This window comes from Rhinoraja longicauda, chromosome 9 (genome assembly GCF_053455715.1).
Source record: "Rhinoraja longicauda isolate Sanriku21f chromosome 9, sRhiLon1.1, whole genome shotgun sequence".
In the NCBI taxonomy this organism is placed as follows: Eukaryota; Metazoa; Chordata; class Chondrichthyes; order Rajiformes; family Arhynchobatidae; genus Rhinoraja; species Rhinoraja longicauda.
Window position 1 is genome coordinate 3,204,063 of NC_135961.1, and position 16,800 is coordinate 3,220,862.

A 16,800-nucleotide genomic window follows, 5' to 3' on the forward strand; every position below is an offset into this window, starting at 1 on the left:
AGGGTCGGGACGGGACGTCAGCCTTGTTTCCGCCTCGCGTCACGCGTCATGTCTCCCCCTCCCCTCCCCTCCCCCCGCCGCCATGTTGTCTCTGTGTGTCCCTGACAACCTCCCTTTCCCCACACTCACCTCTCTGTTGGACAGGGCGTCTCTAGTCTCCACCTGAAATGAAACGTGACCGAGTCTGAAGAAGGATCTCAACCTTAAAACGTCACCCATTCCTTCTGTCCTGAGATGCAACTGAGTGAATCAACTCCAGCATTTTGTGTCTGTCTTCTGCATATATAGTCAAGGCTGGTTTTATTTGATACTGACTTGTATAGATGAGAACTCACAAAAACACAGGAGAGATGGAAACTGAACGTGTTGCCAGAGATCCCGAGCTGGAGGCCTGCAACAAGTCACCCGAGTCCAGTGGCAGTGCTGAAAACAAAGTACAAATGATTAAAGGTATATATAAGTAAGAAAAAGTGTAATAAAATAACTGCAAATGCTGGTACAAATCGAAGGTATTTATAAATCACAAAATGCTGGAGTAACTCAGCAGGTCAGGCAGCATCTCGGCTTTACTCCAGCATTTTGTGATGAATAAATACCTTCGAAAGGTATATATAGCTTATTATTTAAGTGACCAACCTTAATTAGTTAATTCTAGCGTAATTTACCTATTCTCCTATACTGTTATACTGAAAAGACCATGTTGCCACCACAAGAACATTTAAAATCTGTTCCAGTTTTGCTTATTGCTGTTGTTTACCCACTGCTCGGTTTCCATACACTTGCATTGGTTCTAATTTCTCGCCTGTACTTCTCAGCAGGATCGTATGGCATCTTTTTTATTTACCTGCAAAGATTACAAAGGGTAAACTAGCCAATAATAATATAAAGGAGGATAGCAAAAGTTTTTTTAGGTACGTGAAGAGGAAAAAAATAGTCAAGGCAAATGTGGGTCCCTTGAAGACAGAAACAGGGGAATTTATTATGGGGAACAAAGAAATGGCAGTTAAACCAAGTTAAACCGTTACTTTGGATCTGTCTTCACTGAGGAAGATACACACAATCTCCCAAATGTTCTAGGGGCCGGAGAACCTAGGGTGATGGAGGAATTGAAGGAAATCCACATTAGGCAGGAAATGGTTTTGGGTAGACTGATGGGACTGAAGGCTGATAAATCCCCAGGGCCTGATGGTCTGCATCCCAGGGTACTTAAGGAGGTGGCTCTAGAAATAGTGGAAGTATTGGAGATCATTTTTCAATGTTCTATAGATTCAGGATCAGTTCCTGTGGATTGGAGGATAGCAAATGTTATCCCACTTTTTAAGAAAGGAGGGAGAGAGAAAACGGGTAATTATAGACCAGTTAGTCTGACATCAGTGGTGGGGAAGATGCTGGAGTCAATTATAAAAGACGAAATTGCTGAGCATTTGGATAGCAGTAACGGGATCATTCCGAGTCAGCATGGATTTACGAAGGGGAAATCATGCTTGACAAATCTACTGGAATTTTTTGAGGATGTAACTAGGAAAATTGACAGGGGAGAGTCAGTGGATGTGGTGTACCTCGACTTTCAGAAGGCCTTCGACAAGGTCCCACATAGGAGCTTAGTGAGCAAAATTAGGGCACATGGTATTGGGGGTAGGGTACTGACATGGATAGAAAATTGGTTGACAGACAGAAAGCAAAGAGTGGGGATAAATGGGGCCCTTTCGGAATGGCAGGCAGTGACCAGTGGGGTACCGCAAGGTTCGGTGCTGGGACCCCAGCTATTTACAATATACATTAATGACTTAGACGAAGGGATTAAAAGTACCATTAGCAAATTTGCAGATGATACTAAGCTGGGGGGTAGTGTGAATTGTGAGGAAGATGCAATAAGGCTGCAGGGTGACTTGGACAGGTTGTGTGAGTGGGCGGATACATGGCAGATGCAGTTTAATGTAGATAAGTGTGAGGTTATTCACTTTGGAAGTAAGAATAGAAAGGCAGATTATTATCTGAATGGTGTCAAGTTAGGAGGAGGGGGAGTTCAACGAGATCTGGGTGTCCTAGTGCATCAGTCAATGAAAGGAAGCATGCAGGTACAGCAGGCAGTGAAGAAAGCCAATGGAATGTTGGCCTTCATAACAAGAGGAGTTGAGTATAGGAGCAAAGACGTCCTTCTACAGTTGTACCGGGCCCTGGTGAGACCGCACCTGGAGTACTGTGTGCAGTTTTGGTCTCCAAATTTGAGGAAGGATATTCTTGCTATGGAGGGCGTGCAGCGTAGGTTCACTAGGTTAATTCCCGGAATGGCGGGACTGTCGTATGTTGAAAGGCTGGAGCGATTGGGCTTGTATACACTGGAATTTAGAAGGATGAGGGGGGATCTTATTGAAACATATAAGACAATTAGGGGATTGGACACATTAGAGGCAGGAAACATGTTCCCAATGTTGGGGGAGTCCAGAACAAGGGGCCACAGTTTAAGAATAAGGGGTAGGCCATTTAGAACGGAGATGAGGAGGAACTTTTTCAGTCAGAGAGTGGTGAAGGTGTGGAATTCTCTGCCTCAGAAGGCAGTGGAGGCCAGTTCGTTGGATGCTTTCAAGAGAGAGCTGGATAGAGCTCTTAAGGATAGCAGAGTGAGGGGGTATGGGGAGAAGGCAGGAACGGGGTACTGATTGAGAGTGATCAGCCATGATCGCATTGAATGGCGGTGCTGGCTCGAAGGGCTGAATGGCCTCCTCCTGCACCTATTGTCTATTGTCTGTTACATTCTAAGATAGTCACAAAATGCTGGAGCAACTCAGGCAGCATTTCTGGATGGAATAAAGATAGTTACTCCAGTTTTTTGTGTCTACGGTGTAAACCAGCATCTGCAGTTCCCTCCTATACAAGATTACATTCTAATTACCTGTCTATGATTCAATTTTTAAAATTAGGTCCTCATCCTATTAAGTACTTTTAGCATACATTTTCTTTTTGCTTCCCCTTTTTTCAAGCACTATAAATTGTGAATACCATCACAAAATACTGACCAACTTAAATATAACCCTCTTGTCAGAACTTGATGCATTTCTGTTCATGTCCTCATTGGGAACTTTACTAATCAATGAAGTACACACATAAAACCTTAGAATTTTGACTCCCACTTCCTTCAACCCATCACACCCCTTTCCTCTTTTATCCTTTTATTCTTCTGTCTATATTAGGATGATTGAAGTCCCTCATTATCACTGTCCGTGTTTACATTAATTTTTGTGTTATTTTGCTCACTTCACATTTTAGAATGCAGAAGTATTCTTTAAGTTGTTTTGAGACACTCTTTGAACCTATGAGTATGTACTCTGATTTATAATTCAATAATAGCTTTGCCAAATGTACCCCTTTTTTGTACTCTGGACAACTCGGTAAGAAGTCTTGTTTCAGCCAAGTCTCTCTTATATCAATGAGTCAGTGTGTGCCCCCTGCCTCCAACTTATTAACCTTATTTACTGTGATCCACGCATTAACACAAATCCACTTCAAACTCATTTTTTTGTGCTTCACATTTCTCTTATATCTGCACCATCTTGTATGTCCTTAATTCTAATTTTTTTTTGTCCAAGGTTTTCTGTACTTCTTGGTATTCTCAATTGAAAGCTTTATTCTTGTGCTCTTGAAAACATAATTTAATCCTACCCCCCCCCCCCACCCCCGACTCTTTTCCACCCTTCACACTAGTTAACTTATATTCATATTATCATTCACTTTGTACTGTTCACTCCTGTGCCACAAGTAGATTCAATGCATTGGAATCGGAAACCCTCACTTCTGCTCCATTTTTCTAGCCATGCATAATTTGTCTCATCTTAACTTCTTGCATTCCGCAGTATGGACGTAAAAGTGATGGCTATCTCTTTACGGTCTGGCCCATTCATTTTCTACCTGCTCCTGAAATTTGATGTATGATCTGAACTTGATTCCTAATCAATTCAATGTGGACAGTGACTACCGGCTGTATCCTACTCCAAATCGAAAATCCCTTCAAAAAGCTGAAGTAACAGCGGGTCAGACAGCATCCCAGGAGAAAAAGAAGACGGGACGTTTCGGGTTGAGACCCTTCTTCAGATGTCACCTCTTCCTTTTCTCCAGAGGTGCTGTGTGTCCCATTGAGTTACTCCAGCTTTTTGTGTCTATCTTCGGTTTAAACCAGCATCTGCAGTTCCTTCCAACACATTTCTCCTAAATCATTCTGGAGTTTCAATGATGCAACTCTACTTCCAAATGGACTTGTCATTGGTTGCAGAAACTCCTTTTGTTTTGAATGAAATTTTTACAGCCAGTAGATTTTTTTATTTTTTTTGCTGCGTTCATCGAAGTATTCCAGCTGCAGGTTACCATCTCCTGGAATCCTCATTCCAAGAAACTTCCTACATCCCAAATATTTTGACAACCCGAGGTTGAGTCTGAGCGACTAGAAGCACTTCTTGCAGATGTGATTATCCTGAATACCAAGTGTACTGGAATTCCCACAAGGTATAAATCACAAGCTATCAGTGTTAGCTGTCCTAGCAGTTTTGAGTATATACCATATTATTATTATTAGTTTGTGTTCATAGTGTATTTTAATTTTGGATACGTGAAACCCAACTGTTGCCTATTTTAAAATGTATGAAAATGGACTTGAGTCTAATGGACCATGGTATTCACATGTGGTATCACAGATGGTGACGAGTCAGAGTATAGAACTGAGATCGATCGACTGACCAAATGGTGCCAGCACAACAACCTGGCTCCCAATGTCAGTAAGACCAAGGAACTGATTGTGGACTTTGGAAGATGAAGGATGAGGACCCACAAACCTGTCTATGGCGGCACGGTGGCGAAGCGGTAGAGTTTCTGCCTTACAGCGAATGCAGCGCCGGAGACTCGGGTTCGATCCTGACTGCGGGCGCTGTCTGTACAGAGTTTGTACGTTCTCCCCATGACCTGCGTGGGTTTTCTCCGAGATCTTCGGTTTCCTCCCACACTCCAAAGACATACAGGTATGTAGGTTAATTGGCTGGGCAAATGTAAAAATTGTCCCTAGTGGGTGTAGGATAGTGTTAGTGTGCGGGGATCGCTGGGCGGCGTGGACTCGGTGGGCCGAAGGGCCTGTTTCTGCGCTGTATCTCTTAAAAAATCTAAGCATGGTGGAGAGAGTCAAAAGCTTCAAATTCCTGGGCGTGCATATTTCTGAAGATTTTTCCTGGACCCAGCACACTGATGTAATTTTCAAAATAGCCCATCAACGCCTCTACTATCTGAGAAGTTTATGAATGGATTTCAGTAAGGCTTTTGACAAGGTCCCACACAGGAGACTAGTCAAGAAGGTAAGAGCCCATGGGATCCAAGGCACCTTGGCAAAATGGATAAAAAACTGGCTTAGTGACAGAAGGCAGAGGGTGATGGTAGAAGGGTGCTTCTGTGACTGGAGGCCGGTGTCCAGTGGGGTGCCGCAGGGATCGGTGTTGGGTCCCTTACTGTTTGTAATCTACATAAATGATCTGGATGTCAACGTACAGGGCATGATCAGCAAGTTTGCAGATGACACAAAGGTACGGGGGGGTGGTTAATAGCGAGGAAGGGATCTGCAAGCTGCAGGAAGATATAGATGAGATGGTCAGATGGGCGGAGCAGTGGCAGATGGAATTTAATCCTGAAAAGTGCGAGGTGATGCACTTTGGCAGAAATAACTTGGAGAGGGAGTACACCATGAATGGAAGGACCCTAGGGAAGACAGGGGTACAGAGGGACCTTGGAGTACAGGTACACAAGTCCTTGAAGGCAGCAGGACAGGTGGACAGGATGGTCAAAAAGGCATATGGGTTACTGGCCTTCATTAGCCGGGGCATCGAATATAAAAGTTGGGGGGTAATGATGGAACTGTACAGAACACTGGTGAGGCCACAGCTGGAGTATTGTGTACAGTTCTGGTCACCACATTATAGAAAGGGTGTGATAGCTTTGGAGAGGGTGCAGAGGAGATTCACCAGGATGCTGCCAGGGATGAAGGGCCTCGGCTATGAGGAGAGACTGAGCAGACTGGGGTTGTTTTCCCTGGAGTAGAGAAGGCTGAGAGGGGACATGATCGAGGTGTACAAGATCATGAGGGGCATAGATAAGGTAGATGGCGGGGAACTTCTTCCACTGGTGGAAGGTTCAACAACGAGGGGACATAGATACAGGGTAAGGGGAGGGAGGTTTCGGGGGGATGTGAGAAGGAACTTTTTCACCCAGAGGGTGGTTGGAGTCTGGAACTCACTGCCTGGGGTGGTGGTGGAGGCGGGAACACTCACAACGTTTAAGAGGCATTTGGATGGGCACTTGAAATGCTACAACATTCAGGGCTACGGTCCAAATGTGGGAAAATGGAATTAAAATTAGACTGTGTTTGGTAACGGGCAGCACGGACACGATGGGCCGAAGGGCCTCTTTCTGTGCTGTAGGACTCTATGACTCTAATATTCGGTATGTCAGAGAGGATTCCCTTGAATTACTGCAGGTGTGCAGCAGAGAGCATATTGACTGGTTGCATCATAGTCTAGTTCGGCAACTTGAATGTCCAGGATTGAAGAAGACTACAAAAAGTTGTGAACACTGCCCAGTCCATCACAGGTTCTGACCTCCCCACCATCGAAGGGTGGCTTTTTAGGCACAGGAGCTCAGGAAGGTTCAGGAACAGCTTCTTCCCTACAGCCATCAGGCTATTAAACACTACTACCTCAAACAAACTCTGAACTACATAGACTATTACTGTTATTATTGCACTATTGTTGGTTTTTTTTAATGTGTGTGTGTATATATATATATATTATATATATATATATCTGTATATGCAAGTATGTGTGTATATATGCAAACTGAACTTTTTTTCCTAGTTTATTACTGTTTACAGTGTACTATGTTTACATATTCTGTTGTGCTGCTGCAAGTAAGAATGTCATTGTTCTCTCTGGGCCACATGACAATAAAACACTTTTGACTCTCTTGACTCTATTTTGTCAGGTGGTCTGTTCCTTGGTACTGTAGCTGCAGTGGGAATGCTAGCAGGTTTTGGCACAACGCTTGCGATGGCAAAAAATAAAAGTCCTGGATGGTTTTATAAGGTAGGTGGAGCAGCAAGCTCTTATGTTAACATTCTACCAATTTTAACATAGTTACTGTAGGATCAATGACTAACCTAGTGGTGATTCAGTCCATTGAGTTTTCACTAAGCATAGTTGAGCAATTAATCGATATTTGTAGGATTTTTGAACTTCGTCCTGGGGTGTTGGCATTACTGACAGAATTTATCACCTATGTCAAATTCCCTTTGACTTGTCTAGAGCCATTTAGAGTCCTACAGTATGGAAACAGGCTTTTTGGCCCAACTTGCCCAAACTAACCAACATTAGTCCCACTCTCCTGCGTTTGGGCAATCTCCCTCTAAACCTGTCCTATCCTTCCTGTACACTCCTGTACCTTCTTAAAAGTTGTGATAGTCCCTGCTTCAGCTGCTCCTTCTGGCAGCTCGTTCCACACACCCACCACCTTTTGTGTGAAAAAACTACCCCTCAGATTTCTATAACATCTTTTCCCCCTTAACTTCACACCAATGCCCTCTGGTTCTCGATTCCCCGACTCTGGGCAAGAGATTCTGTGTGTCCACCCGATCTATTCCTCTCATGATTTTATACATCTTTATAAGATTATCCCTTGTTTTCCTGCACACCAGGGAATAGAGTCCCATCCTGCTCAACTTCTCCCTATAGCTCTGACCCTCGAGTCCTGGCAACATCCTTGTAAATCTTCTCTGTACCCTTTCCAACTTAACATCTTTCCTATAACATGGTGTCCAGAACTAAACACAATTACCTTTGTGATACAATTACTTTAAATATGACCTCATCAATATCTTATATAACTGCAACATGACCTCCCAACTTCTATACTCAATACTCCGACTGATGAAGGCTAATGTGCCAAAAGCCTTTTTTGACCACCACATCTACCTGTGCGCCACCTTCAAGGAACTACGTACCTGCACTCCAAGATCCCTCTCTTCTACAACACAGAGCCCTACTGTTCACTGTGTATGTCCTGCCCATGTTAGACTTTCCAAAATGTAACCCCTCATATTTCTCCGCATTAAATTCCAAAACATTCCTCAGCCCACATGGCCAGCCGTTCAAGATCCTGCTGCAATTTTTGACAGCCATCTTCACTATCTGCAATACCACCCACTTGTATGCCAGACAGTAAATATAAGGAAATGCAAATGCTGGTTTGCAAACAAAAAGAGATCTTGGATTTAGACTCAATGATGATGATGATGAAAGGATAGTCCAATACTGGATACTGTGCAGCTCCAAAGGAAATATGTAAGTGGTCAGATAGTCTGAATATGGCTTCCGACACAAATGTCACCTATCCATGTTTTCCAGAGATGCTTCCTGACCTGCTGAGTTACTCCAACACTTTGTCATTTCTTTTGCAATCTAGACTGGTAAGGACACCATACCGCCTTCTGGCAAAAGACCATCAATGTGAACCAATGTGAACTCTCCCTGTCTTCAGATGCAGCAGTTATTCCTAGTACTTTCTATTTTCATTTTAGGTTTCCAGAATCTCTAATATTTTCCTTTTTTGTTTTATTTTCAAATGATTTTTACTTTACAATTCCAAAAATAAATGTGAATTCTTGATTACATGTGAAATTCCCCAATTACTCTGTGGGATTTGGATCTTACTTTCTGAACATTTGTCCAAACTTCTGGATTTCTCATCTAGTAACAAACACTATGCTGTTGAGTTTTATGCTTCCTTGATTTCTTTCAATGATTAGTCTTTTGTCTTATCTCTTTGAAGCATAACAAATTTCACCTTGTGCAATTCCCATCTGCATATTTTCTTTTTTTTAAATATTTATGTGACAAGGAACTTTCTTATTAGCTACCTTCTTGAAGCAGTGCTTTCTGTAATATCTTCTGCCAAAAATACTTTACTCCAGGCTATTTTTTAAAATGTATTCCTAGATTCCTGTCAGTGGTCTCTTATTTCCTTCATGCAAGAAACTTTCAAGCACCATTAAATTTGGCATTTATTAATGTGAACATAGAAACATAGAAAATAGTTGCAGGAGGAGGCCATTCGGCCCTTCGTACCGCCATTCATTGTGATCATGGCTGATCGTCCACAATCAATAACCCGTGCCTGCCTACTCCCCATATCCCTTGATTCCACTAGTCCCTAGAGCTCTATCTAACCCGTTCTCTCTCTGTCCTGCTGTTGTAACTTTCCAGATTTATCTGCTCCATAACTAATAATCTTATGCAATTCTGACGACGTGTCAGCTGGTGCCTTTCAAATTGTGAAAAACACAACCTTTTCCAATCTTGCCTTGTGACTCTGATTTCAGACACCAGCCTCATTGTCCGTGCTTGCATGCCCAGGGACTTGAAGCTACTGGCTCTCCACAGGCGTCTGAAAATACCTGTTCTGAATGTTACAAGCTGAAGGGTTTGATATATATATATATATATCATTGAAAATATTTTTTGGTTTTGTGGATGAAACCTTCCAAATCTGACTTGCATTAATAACTGATTTGATGTGCACAATGGTCAAACACCAGTATTTAATTGTAAGTGAAATGTTTTGAATTGGTCTGAGGTGTGATACAAGTGAAAACCTTTCGTGTTTTTTCCTTATGTTCCAGGGGATGGCAGCATCCATTGCGGTTCCCGAGAATGGCGCGTCACTGGCCCTGAAGGCCCTGGGCTGGGGCTCTCTCTACGCTTGGTGCGGGGTTGGTTTGCTCAGCCTAACGATCTGGAAAACTGTAGGAGCACACAGTGTAAGTATTTCATCTCTCTCTGCTTGCCAGAATCGCCACTCACTGAAAATGCACTGTTATGCAATTTGTCAGATGTTTTCAGAATATTGGAACAGTGGTTTCCCATCTCAAGACTCCTCTGAGTCGTAATCCCTGAGATTAAACGACACAGCAGTTGAGGTGCCGGGTGGCGAGGGAACGGAAGCTGTCTAGTACTAGTTTCAATACATTTTTCTGAGTTCAGGCAGATCTTGATTTTTTTTTTCGAAAATCTATTTGTTGAAAAGTCCAGCAAAGGATTTAATTGTACAAATATGACAAATTTGTATTAGGTTCGAGTACGGAAGAAAGCATTGGCAGCAGCATTGTGGAGCCCCTGGCTTTGCATTGGCAACCGATAGCAGTGACAAAAAAAAACAAATCAAATGCTGGACGAACTCCTCGGGTCCAGAGGCATCTGCAAGCAGAGGGGAAGTGAGCAATTGTCAATATTTTGGGTTGAGACACTCCATCAGAACTTCATGCCGTCCAGCCATCTGAGTTCCTCCACCAGTTGGTGTTTTTTTGTTTCAGATTCCAATATCTGTTGTCTCTTGTGGTCTTCTTAGTTTAGAGATACAGCGCGGAAACAGGCCCTTCGGCCCACCGGGTCCGCGCCGACCAGCGATCCCTACACAATAACACTATCCTATACCCACTAGGGACAATTTTTACATTTACCAAGCCAATTCACCTACAAACCTGCACGTCTTTGGAGTGTGTGATGAAACCGAAGATCTCGGAGAAAACCCACGCAGGTCACGGGGAGAACGTACAAACCCCGGGGTACAGACAGCACCCGTAGTCGGGATCGAACCCGGGTCTCCAGCACTGCATTTGCTGTAAGGCAGCAACTCTACTGCTGCGCCACTGTGACTTCTTGGTGGAAGTGACCACCAATTTGCTTGATTTATTTGTCTGAGTGACAATCCAATTCAATCGGGGAACATTCAAAGTGTCTCAAGTTCAAATCAGGGATTGGTAGCTAGGAAAATTGAATTCAGATAATTAAATCTGGAATAATAATTAATTGTCAGCAATTAAATGGATTATTGTAAATCCCATCTGGTCCTTTTGGGAAGTAAACCAGCCCCCTTTGTCCGTCCTTGGCTACATCCGACTCCAGACCCACAACAACCTAATTGATTCTCAACATTCATCTTAAGTGATCTGTCAAGCCACACCATTTTATCAAAACCACCACACAGATTTGCAGTGGCTCAGGAAGATGGATCACCAACACATAATAACCAAGGACAGGCAATAAATCTGAAATATCCAACTCCCAAAAATGAATGGGTAAAAAATAAATAAATAATGAACTAGCTAAAAGCTGTAAAGATTAAAATGGATTTGAAAGTGAGGAGCATAAAATTCTGAATTATATTTGGTTAAGCCGTTAACTTGTACTGGTTTTATGGAGTCTGAGTTGGCTAATAAAGCCATTGTGTAAACTGCTAACTCTTCTGCTGGTAGAGCAGGAGGTGATTGATTGTCTTTGATTATGTTCGCTGCTTTTCTGCGGCAGCATGAGGTGTAGATGGAGTCAATGTTGGGAAGTCAGATCTGTCTGATGGACCGGGCTACATCTCCAACTCTGCAATTTCTTGCAGTCCGAATAGAGCTATTCCCAAACCAATCTGTGATGCAACCTGACAGTATGCTTTATATGATGCATCTGTGGAACTTTATAAGAGTCAGCGGAGACATGTTAAATTTCCTTGGTCTGCTCAAGAAGTAGAGGCGTTGGTGTGCTGCCTTAGCTGTCGCATCAGTGTGGCTGGTCCACGACAGATCAATGGTAACATTAACACCAAGGGACTTGAAGCTCTCAACCATTTCCACTCCGATACCTTTTATGCTGATTGGGGCACGTACTCTACCACGCTTTCCGAAAAGTCGATAACTAACTCCATAATCTTGCTGAGGGAGAGCTTATTGCCCTGACACTACGTTACTGAGTTCTCTATCTCCTTAATGGAATCCGTCTCGTCATTGTTTGTGATTCAGCCCACCAAACCTGTCGATGGCGTTGGAGCAAGTTTTGCTGTGCAGTCGTGGCTGTACAGGTAATATAGCAGGGGGCTGAGAATGCATCCTTGCGGAGCACCAGTGTTGGGAATTATTGTGGAGCAGATGTGGTCACCTAACCTCACTGAATGTGTTCAGTAGGTCAAAGTCATCGATTCAAAGGCTGAGGATGGAGCTAATTCCCAAGTCCAGGAGTTTGGCGATGAGTTTGGATGAGATTACGGTGTTGAAGGCAGAGCTATAGTCGATAAATATGAGTCTAATATAGTAGTCCTTGTAGTCTAGGTGTTCCAGTGATGAGTTTAGGCTGGCTCTGTGGACCTGTTGAGACAGTTAGCAATGGCAGTGGATCAAGGCTGGTTGGGAGGCTAAATTTAATGTGCGCCATCACCAGTCTTTCAAAGCACATCATGATGGTAGGTGTCAGAGCCACTGGACAACAGTCATTAAGGCATGTTTCCTTACCTTTCTTTGGCACCAGAATAGTAGTCTCCTTGAAGGTGGTGGGGACTTTAGAATGAAGTTGTGAGAGGCTAAAGGGCCTGTCCCACTTAGGCGTTTTTTTAGGCGACTGCCGGCGACTGTCATATTTATAGCAGGTCGACTGGACCCCCCCCTACGACAATGTCTACGACAAGCTACAACAACCTACCACCAAGTCGACGTCAAGCTACGGCAAGCCACCGACAACCACCTACGACAATCTACGACCACACAGGCGACAACCTACGATAACCGAAGTTAACCTGCGTCCACCCGCGACAAGTTACGACAAGCAACGGCCCTGTCGACGACAACTGAAGACAAATCACTTCATTTTGGCCTCCGGTTTTGACGCCGGTACATGTCGCCGGTTGACATAGGTAGTCGCCAATGGAATTCACCAAAGTCAGCACCGGCGACAACCTACGACAGCACCTATGTGAGATGTCAAGCTACACTCATTGGCGTCAAACCCACTGTCGCCTAAATTTTTTTAACATTCTGAAAATCCTGCAGCGACTAGAAAGACATTACAACTCTTTGGAGACTACTCACAACCTTACAGGCGACGGCCTAGTCGCCTAAAAAATCGCCTAAGTGGGACAGGCCCTTAAAAATGTCAGCTGATCCGCACAGGTCCTGAGGTCGCGGGTATGGTCTCCGTCTGGACAAGTTTCTTTCTAGGAAGGCTGATCTTGCATCTGCCACAGTAACCAATCACTCCCAGGAAGGTTGTGTGTATGGAGTTTGTATGTTCTTCCCGTGACCTGCGTGGGTTTTCTCCGGGTGCATTTCAGAGGTGGTACATAAACACCACTTTCTGTTTTGAGTCAGTGAATAGGAATTTTTTATTTCAATTTGGTGTTAGAGTTGTGAGGATAGAGGTTAGAAAATGTACCTTTATATACAGGGTGACTTAATCATCAGGCATAATTAAATGTACATTATTGCATATTTCCAGAGAAATGTAGATACTTACTTGATTCCACATTGGGTTGAATTGGCAGTTTCTAAAGCAAGAGTTAATAGACAATAGGTGCAGGAGGAGGCCATTCGGCCCTTCGAGCCAGCACCGCCATTCAATGTGATCATGGCTGATCATTCTCAATCAGTACCCCGTTCCTGCCTTCTCCTCATACCCCCTGACTCCGCTATCCTTAAGAGCTCTATCTAGCTCTCTCTTGAATGCATTCAGAGAATTGGCCTCCACTGCCTTCTGAGGTAGAGAATTCCACAGATTCACAACTCTCTGACTGAAAGTTGTTTTTGTCCCACTCAATACTGGAACAAAGATAAATGTAACCATTTTAAAATGTAATTTGGGATAGTTATTACTAATTAGATTTTTTTTTTAAATTGTTTTTATAAATTCAAGTGCATATGTAAAATACATTAAGTATGTTGTGTGATCTAAACAATCTCACAGCTTGTTTATATTTTGGAAGGAATATTTTCAGAAAAATGTCTGTCTAGCTTCTTGGGAACCAATTAATCTTCTTAAAGACAAGTTCCTCACTGTTTCACTCAGCGTGTAATCAAAGATAAGACTCAAGATTGGACTTGCCAAATGTTAACAGGATTCGGCAAAGTTTCAGATGAACCAATTGAATTGGTTTCGAGACCCTTGAAGTAAGGAATTGAAAGATTTAAAAAATTACCTTCTTATTCCACAATGTGCCAATTTCCAGAACAGCACTGGGATGAGATTTGACTTAATGTCTTTAAGTTTAGAATTTTAATACAATACCTAATTTGTAAATTATTGCAACTGGATTTTCTTTACTTCGGGTTTTAAATATTGGCAGATATTTCAGAATTAATAACAAAATTACTATTTTTCTGAACAGAGCAAATCTGATTTGAATCCAATTAATTATCTTCAAATAGGTTGTCATTTATCATGAGAGATTTCCTTAGTTGAATTTGTGTTGACTAGTATTGCACAGATTTTTGAGCACTTATTTATAGTATCTACATAACTCTGTAAATGGACGTCCACGATTGTTAATATATAATAATATAATAATATATTCCTAATAATAATATATTCCTTTATTTGGCCCACACTGGGGAAATTTGCAGTGTTACAGCAGCAAAGTGGATAGCAAGAGACATTCATTATAAATAAAAATAAAGATAAGGATAATTGTCATCATTTACTGTGTTTTGTCTTTACCGGTACTGTTGACTGGTCTGTTGACTCGTCTGCTGGGAGCAGTGCTGATTGTACAGTCTCACAGCAGCGGGAAGGAAGGACCTCAGATACCTCTCCTTCACGCACTTGGGGTGAAGGAGTCTGTCACTGAAGGAGCTACTCAGTGCAGTGACAGTGTCCTGCATGGGGTGGGAGTCGTTGTCCAGCAGCGATGTTATCTTTGCCATCATCCTCCTCTCTCCCACTGCCTGCACTGAGTCGAGGGGGCAACCCAGGACAGAGCTGGCCTTCCTGACCAGCTTGTCAAGTCTCTTCCCCTCCGCTGCTGAGATGCTGCTGCTCCAGCAGACCACTCCATAGAAAATGGCTGATGCAACCACTGTGTTGTAGAAGGTCCTTAGGAGTGCCTCCTGCACTCCAAAGGACCTGAGTCTCCTCAGCAGGTAAAGTCTGCTCTGGCCCTTTCTGTATAGCGCATTGATATTTTCGGTCCAGTCAAGTTTATTGTTAAGGTAAACACCCAGGTACTTATAAGAGTCCACCCTCACAATGTCCATTCCCTGGATGTTCACCGGTGTCGGGGGGACGTGGCTGCGCCTGCGGAAATCCACCACCATCTCCCTGGTTTTCCCCGCGTTGATCCGGAGGCAGTTCCACTGGCACCAGTCCACAAACTCCTTGATCAGTTCTCTGTACGCCCTGTCCTCGTCGCCCGTGATGAGGCCGACGATGGCAGAGTCGTCAGAGAACTTCTGTAGATAGGAGTCTGCAGAGCTGTGCCTGGAGTCCGCAGTGTACAGGGTGAACAAGAATGGTGCTAGCACTGTTCCCTGCGGAACCCCAGTGCTGCAGACCACCACGTCCGAAACATAGTCCTTTGTCCTCACATCCTGTGGTCGGTTAGTGAGGTAGTCCAGAATCCAGGATGTGAGGTGGTGATCCACTCCTGTGCGCTCCAGCTTGCCCCCCAGAAGCCCAGGCTGGGTCGTATTGAACGCACTGGAGAAATCAAAGAACATGATTCTCACAGTGCTATCCGGCTTCTCCAGATGTGAGAGAGCTCTGTGTCGTAGGTAGATGATGGTGTCCTCCACCCCGATGCGAGTCTGGTAGGCGAACTGCAGTGGATTCATTGATGGTCTCACCAGGGGGCGGATAATTATTGATAATTTTAGCATCACATCTAACATGAAGAAACAATTTTATAGATTTCAGGAGCTATTCCAAGAAAAATGTAAACCGTTCTGAAATGTAAACTACATGGTTATTGACAGAATATTTCTGAACCAAATGGATTTCACACATTTGCAAAAACTGAAGTCCCTTTCAATAGAAAATATAAATAGCTTTAATTTAAAAAATGATTATTACTGGTGCAAATAATCTTTTTTTTTCCACTTCTCTCTTCTCCCAACGCCTCTTTTTGCAGATGACGGAATTTAGAGAAAAGATCCAAACAATATTCCCTGAAATTCCAAAAAACACAGACGTGGAGGGTGCTGAGCACTTCAGTTGGGAAAGCCTGTTCAAATCAAAGTAATAGGATGCTGATTGAACTGAACAGTAAGAACTATGATCCTACTAGCTGGCCAGCTAAAGAAATATGTAATTTTGCGCCTTTTGTGAATTCTGGAACATTATTTTGCTGACTTAAAAAGAAATAAATTATGTTTAAAATAAGCTGTAAAGAAAGAATAAAATCCTTTAAATGATGTGTTTCCTGGTTAAAATGTTCTAACCTGTTCTGCAGGCTACAGAAGTACACTGTGCAGTTTTGGTCTCCAAATTTGAGGAAGGATATTCTTACTATTGAGGGTGTGCAGCGTAGGTTTACTGGGTTAATTCCAGGAATGGCGGGACTATCATATGTTGAAAGACTGGAGGGACTAGGCTTGTTCTCGTTCTGTACGAATGACAAATAAAGCTATTTTGGATTTGGCTTGTATACACTGGAATTTAGAAGGATGAGAGGAGATCTTATCGAAACGTATAAGATTATTAAGGGGTTGGACACGTTAGAGGCAGGAAACATGTTCCCAATGTTGGGGGAGTCCAGAACAAGGGGCCACAGTTTAAGAATAAGGGGTAGGCCATTTAGAACTGAGATGAGGAAAAACCTTTTCAGTCAGAGAGTTGTGAATCTGTGGAATTCTCTGCCTCAGAAGGCAGTGGAGGCCAATTCTCTGAATGCATTCAAGAGAGAGCTGGATAGAGCTCTTAAGGATAGCGGAGTCAGGGGGTATGGGGAGAAGGCAGGAATGGGGTACTGATTGAG

General features: G+C 43.2%; 1 protein-coding gene across 1 annotated transcript; it reads left to right on the forward strand.

The window, feature by feature from the left end:
* The first annotated feature begins 72 nt into the window (after positions 1-72).
* On the forward strand, positions 73-16,582 carry tmem242 (transmembrane protein 242). The gene is made up of 4 exons (XM_078405753.1): positions 73-450; positions 7,009-7,109; positions 9,701-9,838; positions 15,955-16,582. The coding sequence occupies exons 1-4, from the start codon at positions 324-326 to the stop codon at positions 16,063-16,065; spliced, it is 477 nt and encodes a 158-aa protein (XP_078261879.1). The 5' UTR covers positions 73-323; the 3' UTR covers positions 16,066-16,582.
* Positions 16,583-16,800: the final 218 nt, after the last annotated feature.

What these genes read in the sequence shown, in the direction of transcription:
- tmem242 (XM_078405753.1), top strand. Translation starts at nt 324, where the DNA reads ATGAGAACTCACAAAAACACAGGAGAGATGGAAACTGAACGTGTTGCC. An exon ending in CAAAGTACAAATGATTAAAG is followed by an intron (nt 451 to 7,008) that starts GTATATATAAGT and finishes CTATTTTGTCAG; the next exon opens with GTGGTCTGTTCCTTGGTACT. An exon ending in AAACTGTAGGAGCACACAGT is followed by an intron (nt 9,839 to 15,954) that starts GTAAGTATTTCA and finishes CTCTTTTTGCAG; the next exon opens with ATGACGGAATTTAGAGAAAA.